This window comes from Brachyistius frenatus, unplaced genomic scaffold (assembly GCF_029030835.1).
Source record: "Brachyistius frenatus isolate BFR_SWC_R1_liver_20210118 unplaced genomic scaffold, ASM2903083v1 Contig_103, whole genome shotgun sequence".
NCBI lineage: Eukaryota > Metazoa > Chordata > Actinopteri > Embiotocidae > Brachyistius > Brachyistius frenatus.
Genome location: NW_027210702.1, coordinates 120,542 through 144,668, shown reverse-complemented (window position 1 = coordinate 144,668; position 24,127 = coordinate 120,542). Strand labels below are relative to the sequence as shown.

At 43.2% G+C, this 24,127-nt stretch overlaps 1 protein-coding gene across 2 annotated transcripts in view; it reads right to left on the bottom strand.

Moving 5' to 3' along the window:
* Positions 1-24,127, bottom strand: part of LOC138628695 (fibroblast growth factor 14-like) — a 46,028-nt gene that overhangs the window by 5,135 nt on the left and 16,766 nt on the right. The window contains exons 1-4 of one of the 2 annotated variants that reach the window (XM_069711876.1): positions 21,406-22,096; positions 13,803-13,913; positions 10,761-10,864; positions 77-275 (exon numbers count right to left, since the gene is read on the bottom strand). In XM_069711876.1, the coding sequence (XP_069567977.1) occupies positions 77-275; positions 10,761-10,864; positions 13,803-13,913; positions 21,406-21,598 (607 nt within the window). In that variant the 5' untranslated portion in view covers positions 21,599-22,096. Of the gene's footprint in view, positions 1-76; positions 276-10,760; positions 10,865-13,802; positions 13,914-21,405; positions 22,097-24,127 lie in introns of those variants that run through there. The other variant, XM_069711875.1, reaches the window with a different exon arrangement.

Genomic DNA, 24,127 nt, shown 5'->3' with positions numbered 1-24,127 from the left:
AAGAATAGAGTAATCAAAGAGATGAAAATAAACATCTGTAAAAACTCTAAGCATGCTGTGAACTGCACTTTGTTACCTTCTATAGGTTTCGGCAGGAAGTGTGCAGCTGGTTTGGTCTTTTTGACCCTGTTGCCCTTCATGGCCTGTCCCTCCTTATTGAGGCCCAGAAACCAGGCCCGGCCCGACTCCTTCTGTCTGTAGAGCATCGAGCTGTAGATCACATAGTAGTTCTCGAACACCGACTCCTTAAACTTACACTCCGCTGTAAACAGTTCCTGCGGACACAGAAAATATCCATCATATTATTTAACAGCAGTTTTTAAACCACCCGCTCTTTGTTTTCTGATACTGTAAAAACACAAAAAAACATGTCGGGCAGCTGCAGACAGGGAGTGATGTCGTGCTCCAACCCGTGTCCTTCCCCCCCGACACTCTCTGTCTGCACACCAGACACAAACCCAACAGATAGAAAAGCAGATTGATTCCGGTGACACGAAGCCTGAACAATTTCACCTCCCCACCCACATCGGCTCCGCTGTGATGTGTCAAAAGTCTTTTTCCATGGGTGCCGGCGCCTCCAGCGGAGCATATTTCAGCACAGAGACAAGGTGTTATTCTTACTGTGAGAGAAAAAAAAATTAAATAATAATCATCTCTCCCTCGTGTCCGCTTGCACTATTGAGTACAACGAGCACAAAAGGCAGCCGAAGATGAAACACTCGTCTCTTTCTGGAGGTCAGGATCGAGGCAGTCTCTGAAGTCAGGCTCCAAAATTTCAGCTTGCATATCAATTTCTCAACAAATACCCACAATACATCTGAGAGCTGTTGTCAGTGAATAGGAAGTTTCCACAGTTTTCTTATATGATGTGAATACAGCATTAAATCAGTGAGGAAAAGCAATCTCTCCCCTCAGGGCTGCAACTAATGATTGATTTGATTTTGAATACGTTTTTATTCAGAATATCAGAATACTTTGGATTTTCAGATGACAAATCAATTGATTTTCACAATAACGGATCTTTAAACTGGTGAAATCTTCTTTAGCTGCTGTGTTTCACTTTCTTTACCAGCCGGTTTTTGACTTTGCCGCTCGGCCGGCCAGCAGGTTATCAGACCTTCTTCAGGTGTAAACAGCTGCCTGCTGATTTGAAAGGTGTTTGTGGGTCTGAAAACCAAAACAGTGAACAAGAAGAGGCTGAAAAACTTCGTAGAGTTGAATGGAGATGCTGAGGTTTTGATGATTCTGCGTGGCTGTCTCATTGAGAGGCACTTTGTGCATCATAAATAGTCACAAATCTGTAGTTAACATAGTAAATAGTGTTGCTTTCATGAACACTTTTTAGATTGCTGTACAATTGTAATTAAAGCGTTTATTGGATTTCTCCTTGAAGCACTGATTATAGAATGATTTGGATTGCACAATGGGATGTCTGTTGATGGAAAAAAAAAACTAATCTTAATAAACTGCTCCTCATATGGCTAAGAAGGCTCCTGCCAACCCAAACAAGGTCCCCAGACCCCAGATTGGGAAGTGTTTGTCTGGACGGCCTCTTATTGGTTGTTGTGGGCCTCTTGCCAGAGCCACAGACACATTGTCATTCAGCTCAGGTCTGTCGGTCCGAGTCTCATAGCAACATGAGGAAGAGAGGCGACACTGTAGCCATGGCAACCAACCAGCGCTGAGAGGGAGGGGTAAGTAGGGGGGGGGGGGTTGGGTGTCTGAGGGGAGGGCAGCAATAGAGAGAAACACACACACAGACACACTTGCATTGGTAATCGAACACAATAACAATGTGTAACATCCCGTGCTCTACCACATCCACTCATGCTAACATAGGAAGACACTTAAAGTGATACGCTTATTAAAGGTAGGGCTGGGCAGCACCTGTGTGCAGCTGTTAGGTATCACACACACACACACACACACACACACACACACACACACACACACACACACACACACACACACACACACACACACACACACACACACACACACACACACACACTTGTGGCACCAGGGGATGGATGGTGGGAGGAGCAGGAGGGCTTGCTGGGATATGAAATGTGACTAAATGATTGGTTGGCAACCAAACAAGACGGGTGATAATAATGAATGCTCTATTTATTGGCAATGTCAGCGACACCCACACACAAACACAGCAAATCAAATGTTCTCCTTTGGTAACCATGGTTTTGATTTGTATTAAGAGCGCGGTTGTAGTCTGTAGAGCTTCATATTTTTCATTCTTGGATAAAATTAACTTAATAATATAGATTTTGTTTTGACCTCTAGCCCGGATTCATTATTAATTTGCTTCGCTGGGTGATCTTTGTGTGCGAAGAGCGCAGCCAGACTCTTAATAATGTTGGTCAGCGCGGTCATACATCATTTAATGCTTGCTTTTAGAATAAAAGATATTTCATGTTTGGTCTGAAGTGGCAGCGTTTGTTCCGGTGTGAATTCAGAGAGAATAGGTGAACTGTAAGAAGGACTTGAGATGAAAACCTCACCGCCTCACAGGTGACTCATTTTAACAGCCCTGCCTGTCTGAATGCTCTTCTGTCGTCATATCTTAAATAGCTATGTTCACAAGGTGCCCACAGAAAGAAGACGAGGAGAAAGGGTGAATGAAAGAAATGTGGGTGGAGGGGTGAAGGGGATGGAGGTTTGGGTGGAGGGGGTTAGAAATTGGGACATGGAGGAGAAGGGGAGAGAGAATAAATCACCAAGTGAGGAGGACGACGCCTCCTGATTGGAAAAACAGCAGGGGATACTCTCTCTCTCTTTCTCCCTTCCCTCCCTCTTATCTTAGTATTTCTCTCTTCTTCTTCTTCTTCTTTTTTTTTTTTCTACTCTGTCATTTCTCTGCAGAGATTTAGTGCAACTGCACACACGCGTGCACGCTGTTATCTTTCTGAATTACACACACATACATGCCAGACTGAACAGACGTCGGTTTTTTTTTTTCAGCCGGCCATTATCAGACGGAGGAGAGTCCATTAACAAGTTAAACACTCTGCTCCCAAACAGACTAAATTGATACAGGCAGCACTTTGTCCCTCGTCCATTAAGCCTAAAAATAAGGAATTCAAAAGCGGGGTGGGGAAAGCAGTCGCAAGTCTTGGCACATGTGGCACAGGGTCGCACTAATAACAAAACCTTGGCAACTGGAGCCTCGTGCTGCTGCAGCTTGACTTCCCGGTGAAAGCACATTCACAATACAGCAGTGAGGCTTTGTGAATAATTGCTGTTCAGGCATTTTTCCTTGACTTTTTTTTGATGATTTACCAGAGCCTCCACTTACCAGACAGTCAGGAAGTTGTCCTGTTGAATATCTAAGAGTTATCTGAGAGTTCAGTGACCCGACTGTTCAGTGCAGCTGCACAATGACTGCGAGGCGACACGTCCTCACTTCGACATGCCACTGTCCTGCCTCATTGGCTAATGACTGACTGATTGATTGATTGGCCGAATGATGCCAGATTTAATTGGTCGCTGCTCCCCGCTACGCCACAGCTGATGTGCAGCTTCTCAGAAATGTTGCCGCAGGAGGTCGGCATGGATCGTCTCTTATTCAGTGACACTGCTGTTGCTGCGATTGACTTTCTCTGTCAAAGTAAATGAAAACATATAAACAGCATTTCTTCATATTTACACAGCTTTCTATTCAGTAGGGAGACAAGCCCTGCAACCACGGCTCTAAATTAAGTAAAGACTGAATGTAAACACAATATCTTTAGGGTAGATAATTAAAGCACGTTATTGCCTGATAATGACGGTGTATCGTTGACAGTCTTCATGTTGAAAACCCCCAAATTATTTTTCACTTTAGCTGTAAAACTGAACAAACCACAAATTAAAAAGTCAAACCAATCATTGTTTGTCAAAGCCAGCAAGGCAAGAACGTTCCTGTAATCACTTCCTAGTTTAATTTATTGTTCAATCAAATTTTTAAAATTAAGTTTAGTTCATACCCAGCATTAGTTTTATCATTCAATTTGGTTAAAACTACATACAAATGTAGTTTCGGTTTTCATAAATGTGAGGACACATCATTCATATTTGTTCCCTCTTGAAGGATGCAGTTTCTCCTTGGAACATAATTTTAATGGACGAAGCTTGTTTTTCAGCCCAATGTGTATTTATATTGGTGTGTGTGTGTGTGTGTGTGTGTGTCTGTTTGTGTGCACTGTTCAGTGAGTGGGTGTGTTTGTTTCCAACACTAGTTATTATCACAGCACTAATTACCCAGGGGGATTGTGGGTAAACAAATCATTCTAAAGAAAAGGAGCCCCGCAGAGAAGAAGGAAAGAGGAGGAGCGGAAACAGAAGCGTGTTGGCAGAAGAAAACAAAAGAGTGAAGAGTGCTCTTCGAGAAGAGACTTGAAAGGATGTCCTCCAGCCCGGGCAGACTGAATTACAGCATCCATCTCGCTCTGATCACAGCGTTGCTCTCAGCGTGTCGGGAACACCACAGTGTTCCTCAACCACTTCAGACCCGCACATCTGATCCAATTACTCTGTGATGAAAATGTGGGGCTCCTAATTGGATCAGGTGTGCGAGCGCTGTGGCGAAGACCTGTTGGGGGAAACGCAGAAACACTGAAGTGTGTGAGGAGAGATGTAAGAGATCAGAAACGGAGACATTTACACACCGAATGTTTTGTGGCTCCGCTCAAGTGATGGTTGAAATATTTGTGAGGTCACATCCTGTATGATACTGGGTTTCTCTGCCTGGTGGTACCAGACCCAAATTCACTTTGAGCCCGTACGGGTCCGGCTTTCGTTCCCAGTTGTTGCATCCTCCTGGCTGCAGATCCTCGGGTTCATTTTTTAAACTACTGGAGCAGCCTTCAGCCAATCAGCATCGACCACCAGATTCGCTGAAACTGCACCGCAATTACATTTGGAAAATTACGCTTGATTACAACATCATCACACTTTACCACCGACACCGGTTGCTCGTTGCTCAGCCCTTCAGAGGTCCTGAGCAAACGTTAATGCGAACAGGGTTCCAGACCTGTATGAACAAAAATAAAACTCTCATAGCCTTCAAAGGACCACTCGGTATTGCGGGTCCAGTGTCTGGTGGGAGGAAGTGTGCTTGAAAATATACTTGAGGAAATCAGCTCCCTACATAAAGATCTTTTGCAATTTAATGCAAAATATTGTATAAGATTTGGGCTGAAAATAGGGCAGTCCGTTATTACTTAAACGCCTTCAAGGCACATAAATAAATGATTTTTTTAATTAGTTTGACTTTACATTGGGGCATTATTATTTTATGAGTCCTCTATCATAGCTGCTCGTTAACCGATGCACCGTGCTGCTGCAGGTGGGAGTGATCTCGCTCTATCAGGTCCTGTCTGTGTTTGGGTCCCCTTCGGATCAGGTGTCTCTTATTTTGAAAATCAGCTCATACATGCCTCATGAATGGGGGGGGGTTCCCTGCATTTTTCATTGGTGGCTGATGAGTTTGATTTGACTTGTCTTTGACTGTGTGGCTGTTGGATTTGTATAGATTTATGTATACCTCAGTCCATCATGTCAACCTGCTGAATGAAAGGTGCTGACTCATTGGAGAAAGGCTGAGAAAAAAGGACAAGCATTTGTTCTTCAATGTTATGATGTGGAGTGATGTCTTTGAAGAGGCTCCACAGCTCACCAGAAACTAATTTAGTCTCTAGTTACCAGAAAACCTGTGTTTGTGTGTCATGACTCACATTTATTATTTCCTCCACTCTTCTTCCTTCTCATCTCTGTGGATACAGACATCACAGAACTCACTCTGTCTGAGTGCTGTACTATTATGAATGGAAGTACACGCCTACGTGCACAGATGTATGCCACACACACACACACACACACACACACACACACACACACACACACACACACACACACACACACACACACACACACACACACACACACACACACACACACACACACACACACATACATACAGTACACACTATGTTTGTTGAAAACAAGCCAGAGCTCAGAAAGAATAGAGCTGATCAGATATACAGCTCGTTCAGCTCGTATGCTGTTCATATAATGACTTTCCTCAGTGGGCCTCAGGCGACTTGTTGACGCTTACAGTACTTTCATGTTTCTCACACCTGGAGATACTTGGTCCAAAGTGGAAGTGAGCGGAGATGGAGGAGAAGCAACAAGAGGATGATGGAGATGGATCGGGATGAATTGATGGTGTTTGGGCTCACAGGAACTCTGCAGCAGACAGACCGGGGCTCTAACAGTGTGACTCACTGGGGCCGGCACCGAGGCATACATTTCCATTTCTAATCTTGGCCGGTGGACACTCAGCACAATTCAGTCCCAAAAACAAGCAGATTTCAAGGGGGAGGGCTCACTGCTGTATGGGAGCCTCAGTCATGATCTCTCAGATATAATCTTCCTCCAGACTTGTTTGAGGATGTTTGAAAAGACTTTGCTGTTCAAAGTAATTTGTTTCTGACGGTGGTTTTCCCTCCTTTTTCCTCCCTAGCTCGTCCAAATATGGTCACTTCTGGCTCCGAAGAACCAAAATGGCGACTCCCAAGATGTCAAACTTGAGACTTCAAAAGTCAAACCAACAGGTGGGTTGCCACCGTTATTCTCAACCGGAGAGTCTTCATGTACCTTTATCCCTGATGGGATATTGTGTGTCATCTTCCTCATCCTACTCAGTAGAAGTAATAGTAGGAGTAGCAGGAATAGTGGTGTGTTACAGGAAATGTGCGATGATCTTGCTGAAAAACTCAATTTCCTCTTTCACCTCTCAGATGACATCCTCACACCTCCACCTCCCCAGCAACCCTGACACACACACACACACACACACACACACACACACACACACACACACACACACACAACACATGTGCATTGCACACACTTCAGTGCAGCAACACACTCTCGTCACTCTAAGTCTCATTCACACACAGTCCCAAACTCATCAGCACTTTTTTTTTTTCTCCATTTTCCCTCAGCATGCTCCATAATTATCACATAGCAGCTCATTGCACTCTGTGCCATCTGTTAGTCGAAACGCACGCACATGCCAAACCCACACGCGTGCGCACACCCACACGTACACGCTCAGACACACACTCCCAGATGCTCTGCATCTGGGATTAATAAGACCTACCATGTATAACTAAGTTTGCAGCATATCATTAACAATTTGCATTAAGAGGATGAGGAATCTCATTGAGAACAGAGCAGCATAAATTTAGGAGTGAGCTCAGATGGGAGTGGCTCTGCTGCAAATAAAATGCACCATACAGGGAAATGTCCTCGATTTTAGTTTCTGAGAAGACAAACAGCAATGCTCCTTTTTTTAATTTTTTTTTTTTTTTTTTTTTTATAAAACCTTTGATACTCTTTGAACAAAAAGCTGCAACCCAAACATATCCTAATTTATTTTACATCTCGTATCCTGTGATATTTTGGAGATTTGCAGATGTTCACAGATAGAAACATGAGCCAGGGATATTTAAAAATAAAATATATATATATATGTATGTATAAAAATAATTCACATTTTAATGACTGTGCCACATACATATACATTGGTATAGAATCACCAATCAGCAGTACGTTAAATATAATATCACATTATTATTTATACAATTACCCCACAAACCTTTCTTGCACATTGTATTATCTTTTGATTTGTAATGATCACACTGCAGTCACAGTGTGTTTCAAATGTCCCTCGTGTCTCATTTCTATTCTATTTTTGATTTCAGAGGAACGTTCGCACCTCCCTAATTCCTCTGTTTAGCGACTTGCTGTTAATCAAGCAGATTAGTCATTTAACTAGAATTGCTTCAGCTTTAGTTACGTGACTAGTTAACAGAGGTGTGTTTGTGCAGGATGTCCTGTGTCATGAACGCAGTGATCGGTGGTCTGCACAGCCTCAGCTCTGCTCGCTTGCAATCTCAAAGGAGGTGAGTCGAGCCGGTATGAGCAGTGGAAATGTGTGTTTATATGAAATGTAAAATGTAATCTGAAACTAAATGGAAGATATTCAGCTGCTCCCAAACACATTAACACATAAAAACTATTCCAAAGATAAAATGCTTCGGACTCGTGGTCTACACCTCGATCATGTTACAGAAAAGGCCGCTGACAAGCGCACCAGGCTGAGTGGAAGATACTGTTTGTATCGACATCCCGACGCCTCCTCCGTAACCCAAATGAACAAGCCGTCCAATAAACAAGTTAACGTGAACCCGAACCAGCCGGTTACAAAAAACACACAAAGGTAAATGTCAGCGCTCCGGTTCAGACGAGGAGAACTCAAACTGTAGCTGTGATAGCACCCTCGTAATGTTTAATTAGTATCGCCACGGGCTGGTGACCCCGTCCTTACAACACACTCCACCTGTCGGGACCTTTTGCAGCAGCCAATTAAACATCAAGCAGTCCTGACATCATGATAAATTAGACCTGCAGTATATAATATATATGTTCGTTATCATGTAGCTGCCTGCACACGAGTCACAACGCTGGAACACGATCAAACATCCTCACTTTCCCTTTATGCAGCTTTACAGGGGATTTCTACCCTGTGTGTGTGTGTGTGTGTGTGTGTGTGTGTGTGTGTGTGTGTGTGTGTGTGTGTGTGTGTGTGTGTGTGTGTGTGTGTGTGTGTGTGTGTGTGTGTGTGTGTGTGTGTGTGTGTGTAGGGGGGGACTCCCCCTCTTCAATTATTTACAGGAAGCCCTCATGCATCTGTGACTTTCAGCGACAGGCTGAGAAAGCCCAGCAGAGCAGCACAGATCTCCGTTCTTTCTCTTTCCGATGACTCCTTTCTCTTCCTCTCATCCCTTTGTCTACAGCCTCCTCTTCATCGTTTCCTGTTCTGTCTACAACTTTCTCTTCCTCCCCATCCTTTCCCCTTCTGCCTGTGCATTTATTACTCCGCCTTCCACTCCATCTTTTCCTTTGGTGTGTACACAACAGTGTTTCTCCATCGTTACCCTCCTCCTTCTGTCTTTTTCCTCTTTTGTTCCTCAGTTGCTCTCCATCTCCTCCTCTCATTGTCCTTGTCCCACTTCTTCCTCACCTTCCTTTCTCCTCCACTTTTTCTTCTCTCCTCTTCTCCTTTCATTTATTTATTTTTTATCATGTCCCGGCCTCACCTTTTATTCCTCTCACCTCTCCCTTTCATTTCCCTCCTTTCATCTCCTCTCCCGTCACCTCCTTTCCCCTCCTCCTCGGCTCTTGTCATCTTCACCCCAAGAAAAGAAATAAAAGGGGAAGGAAGGAGGGATGATGTCAGAGGAGGGGACATCAGCGGACTAGTTTGAACTCTCTCTGAAGAGTCAGCATAGAAATAATTCATATTCCACTCAAACATTTTCCTCCATCCTTTCTCCGCTCCACTTGTTCTTCACCTCCTCCTCCTCCTTTTCTCGGCTCTTTCAAGTCTTCCATATTGTCTCTTTTGATTTGACACTAATTGGGCTTTTTATTTTTATATTTTACTTTTCATTAACAACGTTCCAATTATTTTTTTTATTGTTGTTTTCTTCTTCTGATATTTTCGTGTTCAGGAAATAGATGCTTCTTGAAAGGACACTGAAACGAACTATTTTCAAGTAAAAGAATTCCCTCTTCTTGAATGCGTACTTGTCCGTAATCAGACTAATATGTCTCGCTGGCGTCTTTTCAAAGTAATTTATCTCTCTTTTCCTGTCGTCCTCTCTTTATCTAATGAAACTGTCTCCAATCTTCTGTCCCAAAAAACCCTAAAACATAAATCTTTAATTTTATCTTCTGACATGCAAAAAGCTTTTTGTGTCATTACGCGCCGCTCGCTCCGACTCTGCATTGTTGTCTCAATCAAAACCTCTGACAAGACCTCTAGTTTCTCTTTGAATTGACTTTAACAATTCATCAGCTGCAGATTTCTGCCACCTCTTCAGAACAACCGCATATTTTTTTGCATATATTTTCCAGGAAGAATGCAGTAATGTCTCTGCCTCTGTTATAGGTGAGTGATGCTTTCCCCCCTTACTTTCCACAGTGCACCATCCTCCAGATGGAGAGGAAGAGTTTCCTTGGATACGGTCCAAGAAGTCAGTACACCTGCGAACTGAGAGTTGGACTTCCAAGCTGCATAACGAGAATGCAGGTAAGATTTATTTAAATTTTTCATATCAATGAGGCAACGAGCCGTTAGTCTTCAGCCCAGATCCTGTTTTCAGTGTGTTGCTCGCTGCAGATGTTGTCAAGTAACCCATCAGTCAATTCACTTCAAATTATTATGCAACAATTTTCAGTTGTGTAAGCAAAAATTCACCAGTTCCAGCTTCTTAAACTTTACAATATATAGTTGTTTTCTTAGATTTCTGCACGGATTTTTGTTTTGAGCTGTGATTTAGATCAAATGAAGCCTTCCTTGGACACCTTAGAAATGATTCCTCCTTTTAAAATCAAAATGCAATCTCACCACTTTGATCACAGCTAAAGTCAACAGACTTAACATCCAGGACCGAAATGAACCACACATGAATTGCAAGTCAGCCCCACAACCTCACTGAAAAAAAAAAGAAAGAAAAGACATGAATCCGTCAGCAGGACTGCCCCGAGGAAAGAGCGGGTTCGGTTTGACTCACAAACAGCAGCTCTGACGACAACAGCTGTGCACACGTCACAAAAAGCTCACGGACGCCGTCCCTCGGCCACGTCTGATATCATTTATGCTGCATGTTTCTGCACGTGTTGCGCGTTCTCACCGAGGAGTAGAGGTGACCCTCTCCGTTCATGGCGATATAGAGGCCGGTCTTGACTGATTGGATGGCCACGACTCTCAGACCCACAGGAATTAAGTTAAATAGAGCTGCGGACAAAAAGACACAAAGTTAATGTGTTTCAGAAGCTCGACATTACAATTAAGATATCATTAATAATGAGACGACTATCATGAGGCAGAGAAGACAACCATTAATGCCAAAGTTTAGAAGGATTTAAGCACTTTTACAAACAAATTCATGCAGAAATGAATCTTGTATAAATAGTCTGCCTAAACCATAACACCTTAATCAGAGTTTATTGGTTTTAATTATGTCACCAAAGTCAACTAAATTAGGTGCAGATTATCACAGGGTTTGCTGCAGCTAAATTCAGAACGCTTGGATGAAAAAACACTGATGAAAAATGTAAGAGGTTCAGGATATCAGCGTAATTAGCCTGTTGTATCTTAATTTTATTCTTTCAAAGGTCTGAGTTTTTTTTTCAAAGGCACAGTCCAGCTCTCAGCTCCATCAGGTTCGTGTTATTTGAAGAGCAGCGGTCGGTGACGGTAAAGGAAGAGACAGCTGATCACACCCTCGTAGCCTTAGGGTGGTATTTTAAAAGACAAAGCTGGTGTCACTGGTGTATTTGTTCACTTCCTGCAATCCCTTATCAATTCTAGATTTGCAACAGTAAAAGGAAATTTGCTTTTTTTTTTTATTTTTTTTTTTAATTATGTCTCAATATTAGTCTTATTAAAATCAGAGCAGCCATATTGGTAAAAAAAAAAAATCAAGCTTGAGCATCCTCAGAACACAGAGGGTATATTATTTATTTTGATACTTAAATACTTATCTGTGTGAACATGGGTTGTATTTACATATAAAACATAAAAGTAGCCTGATAGCAGCACCTTGATCCACTAAGAAAAACATGACTGTGAGGTTTACAGTTTACTTCTGCTTTAACATTCATAGCAGAGCAATAGTCTGCATGTGAGAGAGTCAGAAATAACATTTAAATAGTGCAAATGCTCCAATCAGACTTGAAGTGTCGTCTCAGTCAACCAATCAGAAGAAGAAAACCTCTCAACATTACACGATGCAGACGAGCTGGAAAGCTCGAAACTGATGATTATTATTACATTTCCATCCTGTATCTAAATCCTCTCTAATGTGAAAACATGATAATAATGATGTCCATTATTAGAGATCATTAGCTGTGACCTTTCAAGGTTGTTGAAGTTCTTGCGTCTGAGGGTCAGTTGAAATCGCAGCTGTTTTACATATCTATTGATTATCCTGCTGACAGCAGACAGTCGACTTGTTAGGACAGAAACTACGTCCCACTAGATTCAAGGTGAACCGAGTGTTTCCCATGATGCACGGGGGCTGTATGTTGGTGTAATGTAGACAATATTCAGATAAAGGTGCAATGTAAGTGTTTCTCATCTTCTCCTACATTTGAACATATTTTTGTATTTCTACTTTTCTATGGTTTTCTGTGGATCTTGTGGATTTTTGGATTGTTTGCGGCTCCTTTTTTTTGATGAGTTGTTGTTGGCTGTGGATCTTGCTTAAAGACGTTGTGTCTTGAATGCTCGATAATCCACAGATTTCACTGTCAACGATATTTATTGGAATATCTCTTCAGTTTCATACTTTTGACAAATAGAGGAACATATTTTCTGACATAGTTAACTTCCATTTATTTACTGAAGTATTGCATTTCACAGATTTTCTGTATATTGTTGCTTTTTCCAGTGAAAAACATCAAACCAAGTCGTGACTATAAGATCATCATTTATAGTATTCTTTGAGGAAAGTCAACATGTGTGTATATATATATATAACACAACAATAACCCCTTATGAAGGTGGTGACAGTGGATGGAGACACCACAGCCCTGATTAATCACAGGTGCATAGGAGTAGTTGTTAAACTGTGTCGACGAACATTTACATTGTTCAGCAGCACCTTCAGCTCGCTCGCACTTACGAGCTATCGTCCTTGATAAATGTCACACTTTCTAAACCGCCATCACGCTCGTGAACAAGCCTTCAAATGTCACATATGTCTCTCCCCTCCTCTGCTGAATGTGGCTTCACCAGATAAACTGACAAACAAGTCGGGAAAAAAAACAAAAAACAAGCTTGGCAACAAGTGTGAGCTGCAGGAAATTCTGTTTGATCTACATGCAGGGACGTGGCAGAAATTAGAAAAATGGGCGACGGGGAGACATTTGCCAAAAAATAGCAAAGAAGGAAAGAAGAAATCGTAGTAAACAAGTATAACATCGCTGCAACGGGCGCAGAGCAGAGATCAGATGGCTCAGCCAATGTGGAAAGGACACTTGGACCAGCGAGCTGCACGTTGGACTGATTACTGATTAGCATTTGATTTGGTCTGAGCCGAGTACATCAGAATATTGCAAAAGCTGCATTAATCAATAAGCCGTCCACCTCCAGCTCCTCCCTGAAGACTGCGACAGGTGCGACAGGTAAGAAACTGAGCCCTGATGAAATAAAACCCTCTGAGCAGCCACTTGTGGCTTTCAGCCATTATAAACACACTATTCTATAAAACTACACAATTTCAATCAATACAGACGATTTAAAAAAACGTCACTCAGATCAATTTGACTGAATTTCGTAGCTTCACAGTATGTTGATAGTTTTTGTTTTAACGACTTGACATTAAACTGCTGCAGCCTTTTTTTTTTATATATATATATTTCTATAATAACTGGGATTCACTGGTGACCTTCAACCTCACCGGTGTCTCCCTTTCACACCGAAGAAAATATATCTCCTGACCTTCATCACATCACGAGCGAGAGACTCGACAAGTCGTCTCCGATTTAAAATTCAGCCTTTAGAAATACTGGCAAGGATTTTTCTTTGCTACGAGATTTGGGCAGATATGTTGCACCTTTGTCATTATTAATCAAAACATTTCCTCTTATAATAAATAATTCAGTTCAGTATACCACAAAATGTCACATGCATATTTTCCCATATTTTCTGTGTGTGTGTGTCTACTAACATGAGTTGGTGCTGTCGTCTTTGGTCCCGTCCATACTTCCATCCTGGCCCATCTGGAGATAGAAGCCCTGTCTGCAGAACAACCTGGTCACTATGCCCTTCAGCTGTGGTTCTAGATGCCACAAACAGACAAAAGACAGGGAGAAGGAACAGTTGATTTTCAAATCAGGACACGCCACACATCGTACGGCCCTTGTAGATCAATGAAATGACACAAAACTCGAAGTAAATTCTGCCCGTTTCAGCAGAATACTTCACCGGTGATTAATGTATGAATTCATCCTCTGAACTCGAACACGTCCGAGTCGGCACATTTGTGATATAATCCATTTTTTTAAAGAAGGACAATGTGACCACATGTAACCTCCTGCATCCTCGGGGATTTCCTGTGGAGGGACTAGTCAAGCACATCCAATCCATTACAGGATTCTTGGCCTAATCCGTCCTTCGTGGTCATTGTTCCACTTGAATAACTGCGATAAATTATTTCTGAACCTTTGATGGTAAACTGCAGCATCTGGCCCGTTCTCTTTATGACTCATCAACATATTGGATTGTATTTATTCATTTTTATGAATATCTTTTGATATCGAGATCTCTCCTCATCTGAAGAACTTTTTGCTTTTACAACTCAGACTCAACTGCACTTAAAAATATTGATGATTTGATTTGATAACTCCGCAATGATGACATCATTACAGGTCGTATACAGCGAACAGAAGAATGCCGTGCTTTTGCAGATTTGAGTTTTCAGCCACCAAATGTTGTGCTCTCGGCTGTTTTATATCGCTACAATTAAATAGAAATCACATTTGCCTCTCGCTGCTCGGCTCCTGCTCCCCGCAGTCAAACGAGAAACAGCCGTAAAATAAAATAAAATGACTAAAAACTAAAGCTGCTCAGAAATGAGAGGGAGAGGAAGGATAAATGACGAAGGAGGCTGAGGGACAAAGACCGACTGAGTCACTAGATAAAGATGGAGGACGAGAGGCTGGTAGAAGGACAGACCCACTTAAACTCTGCCGGCACCGTGCGATTCTTCGACAGGTGCAGACCGGCATTTTTTTTACACTCTCTCATCGTCGCCCTCGTCGCTCCCTGTAGATAACACGCGACCACGCCCATCCTCCCTCTGTAAAGACCCCACACCAGTGAGCTCTAGGGAGGCTGGGAATCCCCTTTAAACATGTATGTCAGAGACAGAGGGAGAGTCTGCAAAGGTAAACCCTAAAGCACAGAGACAGAGGGGGAAAAAAAAAAAAAAAAAAAAAAAAAAAAAAAAAAAAAAGACTGACCCAGTTTATGGGGAGCATGTGTGAGAGAGCGAGGAAGAGAGGGGCCGGGGTGTTTTCCATCTTTGTGAAGGATCCATCTTGTGCAGCAGGGGAGAGGGAGCCGTGAAGCTCGTAACCAGCACTTCAAATTCACTTGGCATGTAGTGTGGTGATGTCAATAATACATTTCTAGTTCCATTAGACAGACATTTAAATTAAAATTATACTTTTTATAAGGATTTTTGTGTTTAAATGTCCTAATATTACAATAAAATATGATAATAATGTTAAAATAATGAAAATAATGGCCTTTTTCCTTTAAATATAGTGCAGCACAGTCTATATTTTTATGTTTTAAGTAAATATCTTTCCAAATCACAGTTTTCATGTCGCTTTATGGTTGACAATATTAACCTACATCTGATTGTGAGCTCTGAACGCAGTTCCTGCTACACACACACAAACACTGAAATCCATCTCCATTTCAGTCTCCCGGTCCTCGTTCGTACGATGCGTGCTCCCAATTTACCGTCTCTTATCTTTGTCTGTGGTGTTGTCATCAATAAAAATCAGGCCAATAAAATCCGAGTGTAAAATGCCCGTTTGTGTTTGAATCGGACCCGGAGGCAGAGACAAGAGTGGACCTTCCAGTTCAGCTTTGAATCTGCACACATCTGTCTCTGTGCTGGCTCCAAACCCCGTCTGATACAGATATACTGCAGCAGGTGCATGTCAGCGACGGCGTGGAACAACAGAATACCTTTTCCTCGCTGCTGCTGAGATTCAGCCGATGGGAATTTTTCAAGGCCGAACAATTCATTTAAAAAAAATAAAAATAAATAACAACAGGGTTTAGAAACAAAACGTCTCCTTAAAGTGCGTCTGGTGTCTGAACTAAAACATCTGAAGTGGACAGTATGTCCTCCTCATATATAATAAGCTAAATATATGGCAATCCATAAGACAGTCCTCTTTTCTACCCAAACATCAAACTTGCCTTTATTTTCCCTTTTAGTTACTTAAGTAAACTTATTTTTAGTTAGTCTCAAATCTACTTAGATTTACTCAAATTTCAATAAATATTTTCTCTGAATATGATATAATTAAGCATCAAATAAGCACACAGTCTAAATGGGAGACTTTAACTGTTCATGCTGTAATTAATTAGGATAAGTGAGCCAACACATGAAATTATATATTATTTTAGCCACAAATGGTGTTTTTGTATTGTTTGTATTATTGCTGTTTGCATAACTCCCTGCTGTAACGGATGAAAATAATATCAATAATTCTCCGTGGGGGGGTGATTGTCCTGCTTCGTCTTCTCATCATCTCTTCGTGCGTCTATTTGTCAGCTCGCTCCGACCCGACCTGGCCGGGCCGCCGCCAACACCGACCGCCGTCCTCCGCGTGCCATCGAGGGCGACATTCCCACCACTTTTCCCAGTGTCGCCACATCCTGTCTGTTACTAGGGAAATTCCCATTCTCGCGTTGCCGCGGCAACGCTCTCGTGATTCCAGACGGTTCCAGAGAAAGGGTATTCCCCCATCCACACACACACACACACACACACACACACACACACACACACACACACACACACACACACACACACACACACACACACACACAGAGCTTTATTTTCATCACAATGCGATCTGATTCAATCACTCAGCCAATCAGGCCGCCACGCTGATTTGTCATGTCACATTGTCTGTTAATCCGCCTCCGTCTGAGTGTCTGTGCGGTGTTAAACATGGCATAAAACACCAACATGGGTGTCTGTCACACAAGCCAGGCATTGAAGACCTTCAGTGTTTCTCCCTCGCTCTTTTACACACACACACGCACACACACACACACACACACACACACACACACACACACACACACACACACACACACACACACACACACACACACACACACCGTCTCACCAAACAAAAGCCCCCGACCGAGGAATCCATGAATGCACCCGTTCCATCCTCATTTACATCAGCGTGATTAGTGATTAGAGAAACACGCCGAGCTGAAAAGGGCACATTTATATGTTTCTGTGGTGATAAATAATAAAAGCACTTCAGCTGAATTCATCCTAATGAGACGTAATGTTCAGATTTTATACAAGTCTGCACCACAGATCATCAATGCCTCTGGCTTTAACGCTGTATGAGTGCTTCCTCAGAGGCTGTTGCAGCCTTGACAAGAAGACAATTCACGGTGTCATGTATTGATCACTTATTATTATGCATTGATTGAAAGGCGCAGACCGCCTGTCCATCACAGACGCTACATATAGACAAACCGTGTTAAGCACAGAGCTGCCTCCTCACTGGACACCATTAATCACTCGCAGTGGCTTTGATGTGAAACAATACGGGCAATTTGGCGATCGCCTTTTGATCCGCGGACAACCGTTTCACAATCAGCGATTTCCACTTCCTCCCTGGGGTCGAGGTTCAAGTGGCAGCAGAGCAGCCGAGTTGCCTCTCGTTCCCGCTGGTGGGTGTGCAGGTGATCAGAGGTCAGCTGTATGCTCTGGGTAAATGTCAGCTCGGTGACACGTTGACGTGTAGGAATACGAGCTGTCCTTACCAGATCAACGGGCTTCTCCTCATGTAGGAAAGTCACAAGTGGACTTTAATACCCTCCGACGTCACGACACTCCTCATATCTGTTGTGAATTCTCACGTTAACTTGTCAATAATGTCGTCTTTGTGGTTTACAGCTTTGTGGTTCAGCAACCAGCAGTCAACCTCACGCTCCCCGTTACATCACTGGCAAAACACAAACCTGGAGACACTTGAACTTCCTGACTGTGATTAAACTGTGACGGCAAGATTGCATTACACAGAGAGATCTTCTGATTGCTTTACATCACCTTTTGGGTTTTGAAGTAAAAAGCCTGCCTTACATGTTACGAATAACAACTTTTAATCAAAGCCTTGTCGCCTGGGTCTGTGTGGGGTGTCATAGGGGAGCGCAAGGACACGAACAACAGCTGCGGTGCGACGCTTCAGCTCGGCACAAACATGTTTTAACATTACTTTAATCGTTTTGTAGATATATTCAGACATGTGTAGGGGTTTGTGGTCATAGAAGAGTGGGCTGTTTGCGTTGGTGGAGGTCTGCAGTCTCTCAGTGCCCCTCACATATATTTCCATTTACTATAGAGAAGCAGAAGTTTAATAATCTCCTTTTAGAGAAAGAATTGAGTTTGTTATGTGGTTTCGTTGACGCTGAGGGCGAAGTCCATTTCAGATTTTGCTGCTTCGAGTTGTGCTTTGGGAAGGGAATCTTTTCTTTTGTATTTTTAGAGCTGCAGCTGGGAGACAAAGTTGTTCTCTGCAGTGTTATAGGTAAGATTATATGTTCTTGTCTAACATATTCTGCCACAACAGCATATTTTTGGTGTTTTATAAGGCTTTATGGGTCAGCTAGTTGTACGCGAATGGCTCGAATAATAACATGAATTCCCAAACAAGACATTTCATCTATTTATATTGTGGAAATGTAAACAATTAAGGAATTTGCTAATTGTTAATGAAAATAATGTGTTGCAGCCCTGCAGAAACACATTCCTCACCTCGAATGCATCCTCCCCCTTCTCTTACCTTCTCTTCTCCTCCTATGAATGTGACCAACATTTGAATGCGTTGCGTAAACATCTCTCCGACTGACAGCTGTGATATTTCATGCTGCGTTATGATTCAAAATAACAGTTTACCTGCCCGGCATCCGTCTGTGAGATCAAAACACACTGCCCGACCACCGACGGGTGAAATCAGTCACATTTCTATCTCACCGGCCTTGTTTGTGTGACGCAGAGTCTGAAGAAGCTGCTAGAAATGTTATTTATTATCTCTTACTGGCGTCTCACGTCTTCTGGATTTAATCGGTGACATTTAGATTCATAAAACGTAACGTAAAATGTATTTTTGTATGAGAATTAGACCTGGACACACAAATGACAGCGTATACATCTGTCTGTGTGTTGGCTTGAAACCCAGTGTGATGTGGATGTACAGTATTACAGCAGGCGACGGCATGTAACATCAGACTGCCTCGTCCAGCTGATGTTGTGACTCAGCCAATGTTTTGTTTTATTTTTAGGATTTTTGATTGATGCTACCAGAAACTAATATTTTGTGGCTGTGATTATCTTTTAATTTGGCGGGAAGTTCCTGTCCATCATGTCACAAACAGCGCTGAAGTAGGTGAGCAGCTCTTAAATGATTTCACTGCAGGATTTAAATACGGTTGAGTAAAATCCTCCCACAATAAGTGCCGTGCTCGGATGTCGAATTATTAATAAAAAACAACACACAAAGACAAAGTGTAGACGAGATGAAGCTTCATTAATATCAGACTCATTTCACGTTTTTAGTAAAACGGACCATTTCGGCTCCACGTCAGTCTAACTTTGCATTGAACCTCATCTTTGATCGAGTAATGAAGGTTTCAGATCAGTTTGAGTCGGGTCTCCTTCACAAAACCTCTGGAAGACAGTCGGGGATGTTGGCAAATCTCACACACACACACACACACACACACACACACACACACACACACACAGACGGAGCACAGAGCGTGTGGACGTTGCCAAGCTTTCACCAGCAGCTCTCACAGCTGAGAACACAGAGGAGGGAGGTAAAGGAAAGGATGGAGGAGGAGGAGGAGGAGGTAGGAAAGACTGGTGGAGAGAAAAAAGTGAAGCAAGGGCTGAAAAGAGGGAGGGTGGGGTGGAGAGGGGGGCAGTGATGGAGCTGAGGAGGGGAGGGAGGGAAGGGGAAGCGAGGAAGCTGTTGCCTGTTCTTCCACAAAGGAAGAAATGATGGAGGGAAGAAAAGACCTGAGGTGGGAAGAGGATTAGAATTGAGAGGAGGGAGGGTGGTACAGAGAAGAGATGAGCAAGAGGAGAAGAAAGGTGGAGAAGGAGGAGAAGGGAGGAGCTGAAGATAAAAGGGACAGAGGAAGGTGCATGAAGGAAAGATGAAGGTGGGTTGGAGAGGGTGAAGAGGAGAAGAAAGGAAGTGAGGGAGGAGGGTGAAGAAAAAGGCAAAAGAAGAGAGAAAATGATGCAAAAAAAAAAAGAAAAGCCAAGAGAAAAAACATGAAGAGAGTGTGTGTGGAAGGGCAAAGAAAGGAGGTAAAGGTGAAAAGTCAGTAAGGTTAAAAGGTGGTACGGGGGAAAGGAGGAGAAGGAAACAGAGGAGGAAACAAAAACAAGAAATAAATGTTCAAAATGAGAGAAGAGTAAAGAGAAAGAGGAGATGACTTCCAGCTCCCTCCGTCATCTGGAATCTGGCTCAGATAATTCCCGTCACCCACCAGACCAAACCAGCGCAAACCAATTCCCATCAACGTGACTCCTCACGTTCGCCTATCTCTTCCTCTGTCCCTCCTCCCCCTCCTCTCATTTCCTGCCTCCCCCCCATCCCCTCCTCCTTTTATCCCTCCCCTCCATAACACCGTCACCTGCTGGTTTCTCACACAATCAATTGATTACAACAACATTTATCGGCTCTACTATTGAACGCTTACTATGGCACCCAATTAACAACACTCTCAATTATCTGCATTCACTTCTATGTGTAATCACTTGTCTGTGCGTTGATAGGAGATCCGTCCCGTGATTTGACAATGCTGTTAATTTGGATCGGAGGGAGAACTGCCATCTGAATGGGGGGAAATGTGCCTTGCACTTTTTTTTAACCTCCACATAAACAAGAATCTGTTTGTTTTTTATTGCAGGAGACAAATCTGAATTATATGGCGGAAGCGAGATTTCAAAATAAAACAGGAGGGTTAATTTTGTGGCCGTCTTTGTGTTTTGGTCTCGTGTTTCAGGCAAAGTCTGATGTTGGTGATGGAGCACTTTGAATTATGAGCTGAAAATGAAAGAGCGAGGTGGAGATCCAGAGAGACAAACACAGAGAGAGAGAGACCAGACAGACTAATCTGTGGCTTCAATAATGGATGTACCTGGAAACTACTGAACCATAGGGCACTACAAGACATGACAGTGTGTGTGTGTGTGTGTGTGTGTGTGTGTGTGTGTGTGTGTGTGTAGAAAGAGGGGCGAGTCTGTCAGTCTGTGTTTATGCATGTTCTGGGTGCGTGCACGCGTGTAGTCTTTATGCGTGAACCAGCCAGGGCGTGAATGTGAAGGAGAATGTGGCTGTGCGTAAAAGTGTGTGCGTGCGTGCGTGCGTGCGTGCGTCTCTGCATGTGTGAGTGGAAGCGCGTGCGCACGTGCATATCAATATATTTGCGTGCATGCATGTGCATGTGCGCACTCTCTCCCCCCCCCCCGTTTCTCCCCACACCTTGCCTCCTTAGCCTCCTCTTCTTCAATCCAAATATCCGGACTTTGGAGAAGATGTCGACCAGGTTCCCGTTACACAGCCCCTGCTTCTTGCCGGGGCTCTTCCGCCGCCGGTGAGGAGTCGGTCGGTGGGCGTGTTGCTCTCTTGCTTGTCGCTTCTGCCGGATCAAACCGCTGGCGATGGCCGCTGCCATGTCTCCGCCGATACAAAAACAGCCCTGTCTCCGTCCGTGTCTCCAGTCTCTTCAGTTGTGTCCACCGGAGGGGACGGAGCGCAGACAAAACCAGACACAAACCTCCGGTCTCCGCTTTACCGGCTATAACGGCCCCATACTTCAGCCACGGCGCCGTGAAGTCCAGAATAAACACCACTTCACGTTACAGCATATTTTCTGATGCCTTTATTCTTCAAGCCATAGATTAGAAACGCACAGCGGTTCACCTGTCCGTCACGTTTCACCGGTCTGTCTGTCAGTCAGATAACAGCAGCTGTCACTGAACGGTGCCTCCAACCGATTTGTCCGGACCCCGTGTGTCACTTTGTGTTCCCATGGTCAACAGGCGAGACGAGCATCGATCTTAGAAGAGGAATATCCTGCCCCAGAAAGCAGTTGTGTCTTCTCCTCTGAAAACGGCCGTTTGTATTCCGCTGACTGAAGCGCGAGGCGCGCGTGCCACCGCGAGCCGCTCCAGCTGCGTAAAACTGGCGAGAGTCACCGAGAGCATCACCGGAAAGAGGGCGGTTTGTCTTTCAAAGTGAAAGCTTAACAGGATTTAGGCTTCTCCAATAGATTATACACATTCATGAGTCACTTCACGTGAACAAATATTCGCCTTTTGACAATTTAACTTGGCTTATTATTACTCATTATTCAGCCTGCAATTCTTTTTTTTAATTTTTGACACCTGTTGCAGCCAGTTTTAATCTAAATCATCATTTTAGAGGAAATAAATGGAACCAATATTTTGTTTTAATCCTGAACTAGACTTTTAACACAACACAGTCTGTTCCACCCGTTTTTAAAGGTGACCCTGTATTTAAAACAAATTACATCTATTAAGTATATCATTATGATCAATATTTGCTTTTAGACTAAATCTAATTGAAAAAACTTACTCATCAGTGTTTTTTCAGATCCTATATCGACTAATTATGGCATTTCGGGTCAAATTTTTCTTATGCATACTAACAGATTTGACTTGTTAGCAGCCTATGCTTTAAAGCCTCTGTTATTCTTGTTATGTTGAAAGTAAAGACCGGAAGTCCCCGTGATGGTCGTTCTTGGATACTTGACGTCCGGAGCGCGGCGCTCTCCGGAGCCACGCGGCTGCTGGATGGAGCCACGCGCCGAGCGAGCAGTCACACGCGCCCTCAAAATCAACTGGTCATCCTCATCCCGGGCCGGAGGGGGGGGGGGTGATGTAATATTTACTAGTATTCTTCATTGTGTTTTGTGTGGCTGATGAAATGCATTTTGTTCTGAAGGCCTTGTAGAGGCTCGTACTATGTAGTTTGAGGTGATTACCTATTATTGTATAATTCGTATTCATTCAAACTAGCTCCATCTGCAGCAGCTACAACAGCCACATGCTGCTTGCACACTGATTCTTCACTATTATTAATCTAATGATGCCATATATAATAATACATCAGTCAGGGGGACACAGGTAAACCTACATGTTTCGGTAGGTCGTGCAGACAGTGACACCTCCTCCACTCATTACCTAACCTCACACATTCCCACTGTCTGTATTCAGCTCAGGAAAAGCCTGAATAAGAGGTTTAAAAATGCAAGAAGTGGGCTCGACTGATGGGCGAGAAAGTGCAGGGCGGCCTCACATGTCTGGTTTGTCTACTATACACGTGCTTATATCTTTCAGGTGTCAGTTTCCAGCTGTAAGCTTATCCAGGAGAACTGAATACAGTACGCTCACATTTCTTCCGTGATGTAACAGCGTGTGGGGCAGTAGCCGGTGGAGCTCTTTTTTTTTTTTACGTATGTTTAACAGTCGAGTGACATTCATAGCAAAATAAATGCACTGTGAGGATCCCATTAAGACTGCATTGTGCATTAGAAGTGCACAATCAAAGTTAGACGTTATACTTTGAAAAGTTATGTTCAGATGGAAGTTTTTGCCCAAATCTGGTAAGCCAGCATGAACTGGTCTTTCCAGTGCTGCATGTAGGTCAGCCATCAGTCCAGAATAAAGAGCTGGGCTTGGACCCAGCTGCACACAAAGAACACTGAAATGAATTTTTTTTATTTCTTCTGCGGAAACCGATATCAAAGAAAATCCCAGAACCCGTCGGCAGTCTATCTGTCTTTACAATGAATGATGGACCAGTGGCTCTGGCCGTGTGTTTTCTTTTTTAAGACGTGCGGGGTCGACCCTCCATCTTATCAGGGAAAGACACAATTCATCAAGTCGGCACTGTGTAACTCCCCACAGATATCTGACAGCACTGATATTGATATTTGCAGGGACAATGTGTGCTTCAATGCATTTTTCTTTTAAAATATGTCAGCCCTAAGTCAATTTAATTTCCTTTGGATATTCATAGTTCCTGTAAGAATTCCCTTTGAAACTCCTCTTAGCACCAGCAGGTATAATTTCTTCTTTTGCACAGGAAATATGGTTTCCATGAAAATCATGCTCCCAAAGGGGTGAACCGTTTCCATCAGAGCCTGTCCCAAATGTTAACTTTACATATGAGCTACCGC